The sequence below is a fragment of the Salvelinus alpinus genome, chromosome 13, assembly GCF_045679555.1.
Source record: "Salvelinus alpinus chromosome 13, SLU_Salpinus.1, whole genome shotgun sequence".
NCBI classification, from domain to species: Eukaryota; Metazoa; Chordata; class Actinopteri; order Salmoniformes; family Salmonidae; genus Salvelinus; species Salvelinus alpinus.
The window spans coordinates 29,278,125-29,291,818 of NC_092098.1; the positions used below are offsets into that span (position 1 = coordinate 29,278,125).

Consider the following 13,694-nt stretch of genomic DNA (forward strand, 5'->3'; position numbering starts at 1 on the left):
AGCTGCAGAGAGGTATTTGGGTGTAGAGACTTGACTTCAGAAGAGTTACAAGGTGTGTTGAGTGGTGGTGTCCCGTCCTTTCAGGCTGATGGCTTGAGGTAAGGACTAGATAGATTTAAATAGTGGAATATGGTGGTGGGTTTTAGTGAGTGTAGGGTTAGATGGTAGGACATTTGTTGATTAAATATAATTGTCTCTTTTTTTAAGCAAAGTACAAGTTATACTCCACTGTAGTAGGTGGCAGTAATGCAAAATGTATTGAATGCCAACCGCCGTTAAACCGCATCGAAGTAGAAGAAGAACAACCCAATGGCAGTGCTGATGCAGCAGTCTCGTGTTAGCTATTGACCAAAGCTAACGTCCCGTCCATCAGAAGTTCCTCCCTGCGCTAAGGTAATTTCATTCGGGAACTACCCGGCATCAGCAGAGTGAGGTGAAGATCGAAACGAGGAACAGAGCAGGTGCAAGTAAAACATCAAAATGTCGCTGTCAAATAAACTCACCCTGGACAAGGTGGACGTAAAGGGGAAGCGCGTGATCATGAGGTGAGTTCCAATTATGTGACTTCGAAGAGCCAGTGGAAAGGGGATTATACCATCGCTAGCGACCATCTTTGCCACGGTGATTCGTAACAAGATCGCTACCGAGTTGCCTGCCAATTCGTTACGGTGCTTTCACACCAGTTGGTTTACCCCCTTAGTTCGGTTCGTTTGGGCTGGTGTGAACACTATTCGCACTCGGGAGCCCAGGTAGCACAAACATCTGGCCTGATTCCGGCATGCCAAATCTAAAACTGCTGGCCTGGGTCTGGCAGACAGATCCGGCCCGTGTCCGAAATGAATGACGGTAGAGACTAGGCGAGAGTCATTCGGCCTAGATCTGGCAGCCTGAACTGAGCCCAAAACTGCCATTTTAGGCCCGGGGGTAGTAATATTGCAGCTATCAACCGAACTATAAACAACATAAACATTTTAAAAAATGCATGTTCTAGTTATAAAACGTGTATACATGAAATGTACTTTGTGTGGGTGTCATCCTTCAACAGGCTCTCGTATGTACAGTAGCATGGATGACGTGACTGTGTTAGCAATAGGGTGTGTTCGTAAATTTAAATCTGGAGTGCCAGAGTGTGCTCTGGGCGTTCGTTAACGCAGAGCGTTGTCAGATTGCCCGTTTGAAAATTTAGAGCGTTTCGTTCTCCGCGCGTTTAGAGCGCAGACAGGACGCTCTGGAGGAGAAGTAGTCTTGATCCGAGAGTTCTGACCTAACAGCTGTCAAGCTTGCTAGTTACTTCCAGACACAAATGAGAGAACAGCTCACTCTGACCATTTTACTCGCCCTAGCAGAGCTGGTTAGGCTGTTTTTACGTTATCCAGAGCGTTGGTGACTGCAACTGTGCTTCTGGCAAAAAAAATGTATTACACATTTTTGCCAACGTTTACTGACACCGGTCATTTTCAACAAGCGTTTGTAAATGTGTCAGTTATTCTGCGTTCTGGCACACAGACGAGAGTGCTCTGAAATCGGAGTAGATAGTTGCAGAGGGAAGTGTTCATTCCCAGGATCCTAAACTTGGCAGGACAATGTTTTTTTAATGCTAAGCTGTAGTCAATGAACAGCATTCTCAGATATGTATTCATCTTATCTAGGTCGGTGAGATCAGTGGAGTCTAATTGAGATTGCGTCATATGTTGGTGCGATGTTTTTGTGTGGTGATTTTCTGATCATTTTTTTGTGCATGGTCATGAGGCCGAACACAATTTCATAATTTGTAGACTGCAAGAAGCCCAAACAGATAACATTTGAAACCTTGCTACAGGGGTTGGAACCAGTTTGGGGAACAGAACCGAAAACTGCAAGAGTATGAAATTATTTGAAGAACAGAAGCGGAAACGAACATGATCTATACTGTTCCAGAACAGAACCGTTATTTTAAAAGCATGGGAACCGAATAATGTTATTTTACGTTCCAGGCCAATTTTTTTCACATGTCCCACAAAAATTGCTACAAAGTGATTTTGCAAAGCACTCTCTGTCACTCAGAAAGGTATTGCTCTAGCACTACACAGCTGATTTCAAATAATCAAAGCTTGATGATGAGTTGTTTTTAAAAAATCAGCTGTGTAGCGCTAGAGCAAAAACCAAAACGTGCACGGGGCCCAGTACTGAGTTTGGAAAACACTGCCTACTGACAACATTACAAGCATGATTCCGAAATTAGGGAGAGATGTTAAAAATAATGGATTTACTTTTTCAATACTGGTTAAGGATACTATAGTTATCACGTTTCCCATTGGATGTATTAACTACAAAAAGGTATGATGTGTTTTTAATTCTAATGCTTCTCTGCTCACACACACACACACTTGTTAGCTAGCTAGATAACGTTTGCGCTGGTCCAATGTTAACCAACATTGTAGTTCAATGACATTTTAAGTTCCTCCATAGAAACCGCTCTGCCGTATGTATAATTATGTGCCTAATTCAGATAATGCATGTAATAATCCTAGTTAAGGATACTATAGTTGGATTTATTAAATCCCCTAGTCTATTGATGCACCGGTGTGTCAATCTAAGTAACATAATAACACAATCCCCATCATAATTCCTTAGTTTAAGCTAGAGATGTTTTTTTTTTATGGGCTGCGTCTCAATCCACCACATCCGCCTATGTCGCCCTTCCGCATCTGCGGTGGAAAGTGGCAGAGCTACAGCGCTGTTTGACAGACTAGGGCCCAGATGTACAAAACATTTCTTATGCAGAAGCTTCTTTTTTATTAATTTTTTTATTTAACCTTTATTTAACCAGTTAGGCAAATTGAGAACACGTTCTCATTTACAATTGCGACCTGGCCAAGATAAAGCAAAGCAGTTCGACACATACAACAACACATAGTTACACATGGAGTAAAACAAACATATAGTCAATAATACAGTGAAAAAAAAAATACGTCTATATACAATGTGAGCAAGTGAGGTGAGATAAGGGAGGTGAAGGCAAACAAATATATGTATAAATAAATAAAAATATAAAAGGCCATGGAGGCGAAGTGAGTACAACACAGCAAGTAAAATAAAAACTAAAAAAACACTGGAATGGTTGGTTTGCAGTGGAAGAAAGTGCAAAGTAGAGACAGAAATAATGGGGTGCAAAGGAGCAAAATAAATTAATAAATAAATACAGTAGGTAAAGAGGTAGTTGTTTGGGCTAAATTGTAGATGGGTTATGTACAGGTGCAGTAATCTATGAGCTGCTCTGACAGCCGGTGCTTAAAGCTAGTGAGGGAGATAGGTGTTTCCAGTTTCAGAGATTTTTGTAGTTCGTTCCAGTCATTGGCAGCAGAGAACTGGAAGGAGAGGCGTCCAAAGGAAGAATTGGTTTTGGGGGTGACTAGAGAGATATACCTGCTGGAGCGCGTGCTACAGGTAGGTGCTGCTATGGTGACCAGCGAGCTGAGATAAGGGGGGACTTTACCTAGCAGGGTCTTGTAGATGACCTGGAACCAGTGGGTTTGGCGACGAGTATGAAGCGAGGGCCAGCCAACGAGAGTGTACAGGTCGCAGTGGTGGGTAGTATATGGGGCTTTGGTGACAAAACGGATGGCACTGTGATAGACTGCATCCAATTTATTGAGTAGGGTTTTGGAGGCTATTTTGTAAATGACATCACCGAAGTCGAGGATTGGTAGGATGGTCAGTTTTACAAGGGTATGTTTGGCAGCATGAGTAAAGGATGCTTTGTTGCGGAATAGGAAGCCAATTCTAGATTTGACTTTGGATTGGAGATGTTTGATGTGAGTCTGGAAGGAGAGTTTACAGTCTAACCAGACACCTAGGTATTTGTAGTTGTCCACATATTCTAAGTCAGAGCCGTCCAAAGTAGTGATGTTGGACAGGCGGGCAGGAGCAGGCAGCGATCGGTTGAAGAGCATGCATTTGGTTTTACTTGTATTTAAGAGCAGTTGGAGGCCACGGAAGGAGAGTTGTATGGCATTGAAGCTCGCCTGGAGGGTTGTTAACACAGTGTCAAAAGAAGGGCCAGAAGTATACAGAATAGTGTCGTCTGCGTAGAGGTGGATCAGAGAATCACCAGCAGCAAGAGCGACATCATTGATGTAAACAGAGAAGAGAGTCGGTCCAAGAATTGAACCCTGTGGCACCCCCATAGAGACTGCCAGAGGCCCGGACAACAGACCCTCCGATTTGACACACTGAACTCGATCAGAGAAGTAGTTGGTGAACCAGGCGAGGCAATCATTAGAGAAACCAAGGCTGTCGAGTCTGCCAATGAGGATGTGGTGATTGACAGAGTCAAAAGCCTTGGCCAGGTCAATGAATACGGCTGCACAGTATTGTTTCCTATCGATGGCGGTTACGATATCGTTTATGACCTTGAGCGTGGCTGAGGTGCACCCATGACCAGCTCTGAAACCAGATTGCATAGCGGAGAAGGTGTGGTGGGATTCGAAATGGTCGGTAATCTGTTTGTTGACTTGGCTTTCGAAGACCTTAGAAAGGCAGGGTAGGATAGATATAGGTCTGTAGCAGTTAGGGTCAAGGGTGTCCCCCCCTTTGAAGAGGGGGATAACCGCAGCTGCTTTCCAATCTTTGGGGATCTCAGACGACACGAAAGAGAGGTTGAAGAGGCTAGTAATAGGGGTGGCAACAATTTCAGCAGATAGTTTTAGAAAGAAAGGGTCCAGATTATCTAGCCCGGCTGATTTGTAAGGGTCCAGATTTTGCAGCTCATTTAGAACATCAGCTGACTGTATTTGGGAGAAAGAGAAATGGGGAAGGCTTGGGCGAGTAGCAGAGGGGAGGGCAGTGCTGTTGTCCGGGGTAGGGGCAGCCAGGTGGAAAGCATGGCCAGCCGTAGAAAAATGCTTATTGAAATTCTCAATTATAGTGGATTTGTCGGTGGTGACAGTGTTTCCTATCTTCAGAGCGGTTGGAAGCTGGGAGGAGGTGTTCTTATTCTCCATGGACTTTACGGTGTCCCAGAACTTTTTTGAATTTGTGTTGCAGGAAGCAAATTTCTGCTTGAAAAAGCTAGCCTTGGCTGTTCTAACTGCCTGTGTATATTGGTTTCTGGCTTCCCTGAAAAGTTGCATATCACGGGGGCTGTTCGATGCTAATGCAGAACGCCATAGGATGTTTTTCTGTTGGTTAAGGGCAGTCAGGTCAGGAGAGAACCAAGGGCTATATCTGTTCCTGGTTCTAAATTTCTTGAATGGGGCATGCTTATTCAAGATGGTGAGGAAGGCATTTTTAAAAAATGACCAGGCATCCTCTACTGACGGGATGAGATCAATATCCTTCCAGGATACCCCGGCCAGGTCGATTAGAAAGGCCTGCTCGCTGAAGTGTTTCAGGGAGCGTTTGACAGTGATGAGTGGAGGTCGTTTGACCGCTGACCCATTACGGATGCAGGCAATGAGGCAGTGATCGCTGAGATCTTGGTTGAAAACAGCAGAGGTGTATTTGGAGGGCAAGTTTGTTAGGATTATATCTATGAGGGTACCCGTGTTTACGGAATTGGGGTGGTACCTGGTAGGTTCATTGATAATTTGTGTGAGATTGAGGGCATCAAGCTTAGATTGTAGGGTGGCTGGGGTATTGAGCATGTTCAAATTTAGGTCGCCTAGCAGCACGAGCTCTGAAGATAGATGGGGGGCAATCAGTTCACATATAGTGTCCAGAGCACAGCTGGGGGCAGAGGGTGGTCTATAGCAGGCGGCAACGGTGAGAGACTTGTTTTTAGAGAGGTGGATTTTTAAAAGTAGAAGTTCAAATTGTTTGGGAACAGACCTGGATAGTATAACAGAACTCTGCAGGCAGTCTTTGCAGTAGATTGCAACACCGCCCCCTTTGGCCGTTCTATCTTGTCTGAAAATCTTGTAATTGGGGATGAAAATGTCTGAATTTTTGGTGGTCTTTTTAAGCCAGGATTCAGACACGGCTAAAACATCCGGGTTGGCAGAGTGTGCTAAAGCAGTGAACAAAACAAACTTAGGGAGGAGGCTTCTAATGTTAACATGCATGAAGCCAAGGCTATTACGGTTACAGAAGTCATCAAAAGAGAGCGCCTGGGGAATAGGAGTGGAGCCAGGTACTGCAGGGCCTGGATTCACCTCTACATCACCAGAGGAACAGAGGAGGAGTAGGATAAGGGTACGGCTAAAAGCTATGAGAATTGGTCGCCTAGAGCTACTAGAGCAGAGAGTAAAAGGAAGTTTCTGGGGGCGATAAAATAGTTTAAAGGAATAATGTACAGACAAAGGTATGGTAGGATGTGAATACAGTGGAGGTAAACCTAGGTATTGAGTGATGATGAGAGAGATATTGTCTCTAGAAACATCATTGAAACCAGGTGATGTCATCGCATATGTGGGTGGTGGAACTGAGAGGTTGGATATGGTATAGAGAGCAGGGCTAGAATCTCTACAGTGAAATAAGCCAATAAACACTAACCAGAACAGCAATGGACAAGGCATATTTACATTAAGGAGAGGCATGCTAATCGAGTGATCAATAAGGGTCCAGTGAGTAGAGGTTGGTTGGGGTCGTGGCGATCCAGACAGCTGGCCGGGTATATGGCTATCGGTAGCAGCATAGGATGGAGGTCTGTTAGTAGATACCTCGTGCGTTTCCGTCGGTAGGTTAGTGGGGTTCCGTGTAGTGGGGTTCCGTGTGGTAGAGGGGATCAATCCAAATTGGCAAAATAGATATAGTGACCCAAGGAAAAAAAATAAAATAAATAAATAATAATAATAATAATAGTTGTCCGATAAACTTGTTCAGATAGCAGCCGATAAGACAGCTAACGATTAGCGGGCCTCAGATGAGCGTTCAGGTAACGTCGGGACGGAGGTGCCAGTTGGATAAATCCCTCGGGCAGATAACGTCGGCAGTCAGTCGCGGCAGTCAGTCGTGAAGGCCCGGTGGGGTTCCGTATCTGCAGCAGCAACAAAAGAAACGGGTCCGGATGGTGATGGAACTCCTCAGTTGGCTAGCTCCAGAATGATTTGAGTTTGCTCCGGGGTCGACGTAAGCCAATAGTCACACGGTTTGCAGCTAGCTAGCTGCGAAATCAAGGTGCAAGTGTCCAGAGCCTGCGGCTGGAATCCGGGGAAACTGAGAGAAAAAAAAAAGTCCCGGAATGCTCCGGTCCGAGTCGCGTTGCACAAAAGTGCCGGTAGATTATCGAGCTAAAGGAATAGCTGATGACCACTAAACGTGGGCAGCTGAAACACCAACGCTAGCCAGCAAACCGGCTAATTTCGGGGCAGCTACAGATTAGCTTCTGGCTAGCTATCGGAGTAGCTTCTGATTAGCTTTCAGGCTAGCTTCTGAATTAGCCCCTGGCTAGCTTCCACGATGGATTTTCAGATTGAGGTAAATAATACTTTTTGTAATTGGTGAAGCGGGTTGCAGGAAAGCTTTTGCAGGAAAGCTTTTGTAGTTGAGTTCTTGGATAATAAAATAAATAAAAGATATGCGAAGAAAGGTGTAAATATATATATATACAGGACACGACAATACGGAACAGAAAAAGACGTCTGAACTGCTAAGCCACCTTGGACAAAGAAGGTATTCTTAAAAAAAGAATACAAAAAAACTTCATAAGATTGTTCGTAAGTGCAATTCCTCAACAATATCTTCAGATTTCATGATTTTCATTATATTTATTACAAATCTATTTACAATTAAATATCATCTTAAAATGATTCTCACTAGGCAAATGATTTTTAGCTAGCTATCTAGCAGGCAATGGCAATCATGTTAGCATATTTCATACTGAGATTACTGTTCTAAAATGTGTTATTTAGTTTCAAATAATATACTTAAACTTTCAGATGATGTTTGAGTGAATTCATTTGCTTTCATTAGCTTATTGTCTCAATGCCCTGAGTTTAAGACAAGGGTTTAGCTATCTTTGAATTAAGAACATTTCAAAGAACAAATCCAAGAGCTTTATTTTCAAGAATCTAATTTCTTAACTTTTGGCTTAAGGAGAAACATAAGAAATAACGCAAGAACATTTCCAATAAACTTTGAGGAATAGGAACTTTGCGTAACTTTCTTCATCAGTCTGTAGTTAAGGAAAAAATTGCAGGTATGAGGAAATGTCTTAAGGATCGGTGTCCTGTCAACGGACAAAACAGTTTTTTTTCTCACCGCGATAGGTTTGATAAATTCACCTCTGAAGGTGAAATGTGTACTTGCATTCTGAAATCTTGCTCTGATTTATCATCCAAAGGGTCCCAGAGATAACATGAAGTGTTGTTTTGTGAGATAAAATCCTTTTTCATATCCTAAAAAAGTCCATATAGTATGCACGATCGATTTTTGCATGTCCACTCGTTCAATTTGCAAAGAAAGGAATCTGAAAATCTCACCCTAAACGTGGTTTCAACGAGTCAAATCACGTTTGTATCTATTCCTCAGAGATCCTAGAAGGTAACAAGACTTCACTATCTCATTAGGGTTGTAGTATGTCCTATAGGGCAACATATTTGGTCAGAGAGCGACGCCTTCATGGCACGCCGATGATGCGGGCGGCCATCACTTGAACGACTGTATCTTTTGTCAAATAAGCACCAATCGGGGTTTAACAAAGCTAGCTAGATAGCCAATGAGCTGGGCTTTATGGGAGTATCCGGAAACCATGTATATGTCGTAAAATGTAGCTACTAACCTTGTACGACAGCATGCCTTTCAGAATATTCAGAGTTATGAAGTTATGAAAACTGGTTATTTTGCAAATGTTGAACTAATAATATGGCTACTAATGCTTGGAAAGCTAAATCAAAGTCCAAGTATACAGATTTGACGATATTCTTGCAGAAAAATGGAATATGAATGCGAATATCTCCTTCACGATTTGCCCAAGTGTACATGGGGACTTCACACTAAAAGTCTTAAGGATCAGTCATATTCCAAGTTATCCATCTGAAACTTTGCACAATCACTGCTGCCATCTTGTGGACTCTATCGGAATATAGTGATGGCTATAACAGACCTTTCTCTTGCATTTCAAAGGTGGTGGTAAAAAAAACTTTTTTTCTTTTTTTTCTTTCTATTTTCTTCTACCATATCTATTGTCTTATATTCTCCAACATTATGGAGGTAGTTTTATGTGAACAAAAATAAGGTGTTAAATATGTGTAAAAAAATCTAAAAAATCTATACAGTACCAGTCAAAAGTTTGGACACCTACTCATTCCAGGGGTTTTACTTTATTTTTATGATTTTCTACATTTTAGAATAATAGTGAAGGCCTCAACTCTGAAATAACACATGGAATCATGTAGTAACCAAAAAAGTGTTCAACAAATCTAAATATATTTTATTTTTGAGGTTCTTCAAAGTATCCACCCTTTGCCTTGATGACAGCTTTGCACACTCTTGGCATTCTCTCAACCAGCTTCATGAGGTGTTATTGACCTGGAATGCATTTCAATTAACAGGTGTGTGTTGTTAAAAGTACATTTGTGGAATTTCTTTCCTTAATGCGTTTAAGCCAATCAGTTGTGTTGTGACAAGGTAGGGGTGGTATACAGAAGATAGCCCTATTAGAACAGCTCAAATAAGTAAAGAGAAACGACAGTCCATCATTACTAAAATATATAGGACAAAACACACATAACAAAAGACAACACAACATTACATAAAGAGAGTCCTAAGACGACAGCATTGCATGATAGCAACACATGACAACACAGCATGGCAGCTTCACAGCATGGTAGCAGCACAAAACGTGGTACAAACATTATTGGGCACAGACAACAGCACAAAGGGCAAGAAGGTAAAGACAACAATACATCACACAAAGTAGCCACAAATGTCAGTAAGAGTGTCCATGATTTGAGTCTTTGATTGAGAACTGTCCATTATCAAAGCACATCTTTCGCCTATGCATGTCAAAATACCGCTATAACATTGGTCAATGCTATCCAAGATCCTTGGGACGTCCTTACCTTAATTCCCACCCTACCCTAACCTTTACCATTTTACATTTCAACTTCAATAGGGTAGGTACATCCCACAGATCCCGGAAAGCATTGACCCTATACAATTTCCCCCAATTATCTGCGCTGTCTCATACTTGCTGCCCATATGAGCTCTTCGGTAGAGAATGTGTGATCAATAAACGGTATAAGAGTAGATATGGATATTTTTTTAAAGACTTGATCCCTGTTAAGATATTTTTACTATTTCCGTTCTTCATGAGCTGATCTGCTGCCTATCTGTATAATCATCAACTTCATTTAGCCAAATATAGGAGATATTCTGTCATTAGTCGGAGGTTATCTTGCAAGACTAGCAACTTTGGTCATTTAACTTTTGTTTGACTACCGTTACAAAGTCTAGGATTTGATAATGCTATAGCATACTCGGAGTACGCTCTGTGTCGAAATGGCCTACTGCTGAAATGCGCTGAATTAATTGAGGAAGATGATAATGCTCTGAATTGATTAACTGCCTGTTAATTCACAACAATGTCATTGGCGATGCAGCACCCCTCTTATTAGGGGAGAACCCTGACATTGTGACCATATCTTTGTTTTAAATGGGCACTTCCAATTTAAATATGAATTATTGAAACTTGATGGATTTTTGGGACAATATTAATCGCTCTTGTGCAGAGTTGTATGGTTAGTTAAACTATGAAATCAATGATTTTTGTTTGTCATACAGTTTAAAGTAAAAAAAATCTGTCTCAGTGTAATGTCATTACTGTGAAATTGACCCTTAGTCGAACAGGAAAGTGTTTGTCACTGCATTTCTTTTCAATACTTAGCCCAGTGTCATAAACTAGATTTCCATTCAATTGGTGACAGATTTTCATGCGACTATTCTAAAATCTGCAAAAACAATATGCACATTTTCCCACCAGATATGTTACCATCAAATTGAATTATGGAAGATAAAAGGCTGTGCGCGAAGACATAGTGCACATAAAACCTTTTGAGGTTAAATACCCATATACCGAATAAAAAAAACAAGTTAAATGGGTTTCCATCACATTTTCAACTTCTCACAAAAAAAATTGCGTTATATAGGGAGACTGCCCACTTTGGTATTGGCACGTGCGAGTTCTTAGTAGCTAGCTAACGTTTTTTGTTTGGATCGCACAACGCAGTTGGCATCAGTTGCCTGGACTGCTTGTCTATGTCCTGTGATCCTTCGACCAAGGACGGGTCTGAGGAGCTATTTGGGCTTGCAGCTAGCCTAGCTGCTAGCTAGCTGCATATGAAGCAAGCAGGGTTTTCTTGAGTGCTTGAACGCAGCCCACAACACGGTTAGCCATTGTGGCTGGGACTGGGGATTGACCTGGGTTTGTGGCTGTCTAGATCCCTGCTGTTTGTTTTCAATCTTTCATGTGACCTGCCCTGTCTGGAACTGCGAGGAGTATCAGCGTAACATACATTGCTAGCTACATGACAAAGACCAAAGCCTGCGGGAGTAGCATTGAGGACAGTGGTGTCTCTCTATCATACGTGAAGGTTCTTTTAAACGAACAAAAATAGTTCTACAAGCAGTTGTTACAACAGGAAAATAGCTTCAAGTGTTTTGTCCAAATACTGGTGGATTCAACTAATAAAATAATGGACGACCTGGCCAGAGAGGTCCAGGACCTGAAGAACAGTTTGCAGTTCTCCAGGGTCAGCTCTATAAGTTGAAACAGGAGAACGGCAAGATGACAGCAATCTGTAAGTCATTGCGAGAGGTCATCAGTTCTGTATGTGAATCTATGATTAAAATGATAGTCCCTCAAGATTTATCCATCAAGGTGGAACAACATGGTTGTGGACGGAATTGCAGAATCTCATGAGACCTGGACGGAGTCTGAGGTCAAAGTGAGAGAAATTATCTGAGAAATTGAAGATAGAGGTGGAGCGTGCCCACAGGACTGGAAAACCCACCTCCAGCCCAGGTGACAGGCCCAGGCCAATAGTGGTCAAGTTCCTGAGGTTCAAGGAGAAGGTAGCTGTTCTGGAAAGTGAACTTAAAAGGAATGTATATCTTCCTCAATGAGGACTATCCTGAAGCTGTGTGCCAGAAGAGGAAAGAACTGATCCCAGCCATGAAAGCTGCTAGAGCGTGTGGGGACATTGCTTACATCTGCTATGACAGGCTCATTGTCCACCCTCCCTCCCAGATTCCTGTAGAGGATGAGAGAGCCAAGCCTATGGGTTCGTAGCTTCAGCCCCGCCTCAGACACACATACACCAATTGATTAAATGACTGCTGAATGTACACCACCGTTCAAAAGTTTGGGGTCACTTAGAAATGTCCTTGTTTTTGAAAGAAAAGCACTTTTTTTAATCCGTTTTAAAATAACATCAAATTGATCATAAATACTGTTTAGACATTGTTAATGTTGTAAATTACTATTGTAGCTGGAACTGGCTGATTCAAAACTTTTTTTATGGAATATATACATGCGCGTAGAGGCCCATTATCAGCCATCATCACTCCTGTGTTCTAATGGCACGTTGTGTTAGCTAATCCAAGTTTAGCATTTAAAAAAGGCTAATTGATCATTAGAAAACCCTTTTGCAATTATGTGAGCACAGCTGAAAACTGTTCTGATTAAAGACGCAATAAAACTGGCCTTCTTTAGACTAGTTGAGTATCTGGAGCATCAGCATTTGTGGGTTCGATTACAGGCTCAAAATGGCCAGAAACAAAGACCTTTCTTCTGAAGCTCGTCAGTCTATTCTTGTTCTGAGAAATGAAAGCTATTCCATGTGAGAAATTGCCAAGAAAATGAAGATCTCGTACAACGCTGTGTCTCGTACAACGCTGTGTCACAGAACAGAGCAAACTGGCCCTAACCAGAATAGAAAGAGGAGTGGGAGGCCCTGGTGCACAACTGAGCAAGAGGACAAGTACATTAGTGTCCAGTTTGAGAAACAGATGCCTCACAAGTCCTCAACTGGCAGATTCATTAAATAGTACCCGCAAAACACCAGTCTCAACATCAACAGTGAAGAGGCGACTCCGGGATGCTGGCTTTCTAGGCAGAGTTGCAAAGAAAAAGCCATATCTCAGACTGGCCAATAGAAATAAAATATTAAGATGGGCAAAAGAACAGACACTGGACATAGGAACTCTGCCTAGAAGGCCAGCATCCCAGAGTCGCCTGTTGACGTTGAGACTGGTGTTTTGCGGGTACTATTTAATGAAGCTGCCAGTTGAGGACTTGTGAGACAGATGGAAAAACCTTTGGAGTACTTTAAATGAAATTGTGGGCAGAAAGACAAATTCAACTTATTTTAATGATTACTTCATTGACAAAGTGGGCAAACTTAGGCAGGAAATGCCAACAACGAACAGTGAGCCATCGTATTCATGCATAAAAAACGAATAAAAACAATGAAAGAAAAGCATTTGCAAGTTTGAATTCTGTAAAGTTAGTGTGGGAGAGGTGGGGAAATTATTGTTATCGATCAATAATGACAAACCTCCTGGCATTGACAACTTAGATGGAAAGCTGGTGAGGATGGTAGCTGACTCTAGCCATTCCTATCTGTCATATTTATTTTATATGAACCTAGAGGAAAGTCTTTGTCCTCAGGCCTGAAGGGAAGCCGAAGTAATTCCGCTACCCAAGAGTGGTAAAGCGGCCTTTACTGGTTCTAACAGCAGACCTAAAAGCTTGCTGCCAGCTCTTAGCAAACTGT

The 13,694-nt window shown here is 42.1% G+C and overlaps 1 protein-coding gene across 1 annotated transcript in view; it reads left to right on the forward strand.

Annotated features, from left to right (window-relative positions):
- Window positions 1-294: 294 nt before the first annotated feature.
- The window catches only part of LOC139537505 (phosphoglycerate kinase), a 42,965-nt gene continuing 29,565 nt past the window's right edge, over window positions 295-13,694 (forward strand). The window contains exon 1 of the mRNA XM_071338899.1: window positions 295-545. Within this exon, the coding sequence (XP_071195000.1) occupies window positions 481-545 (65 nt within the window). The 5' untranslated portion in view covers window positions 295-480. The remainder of the gene's footprint in view (window positions 546-13,694) is intronic.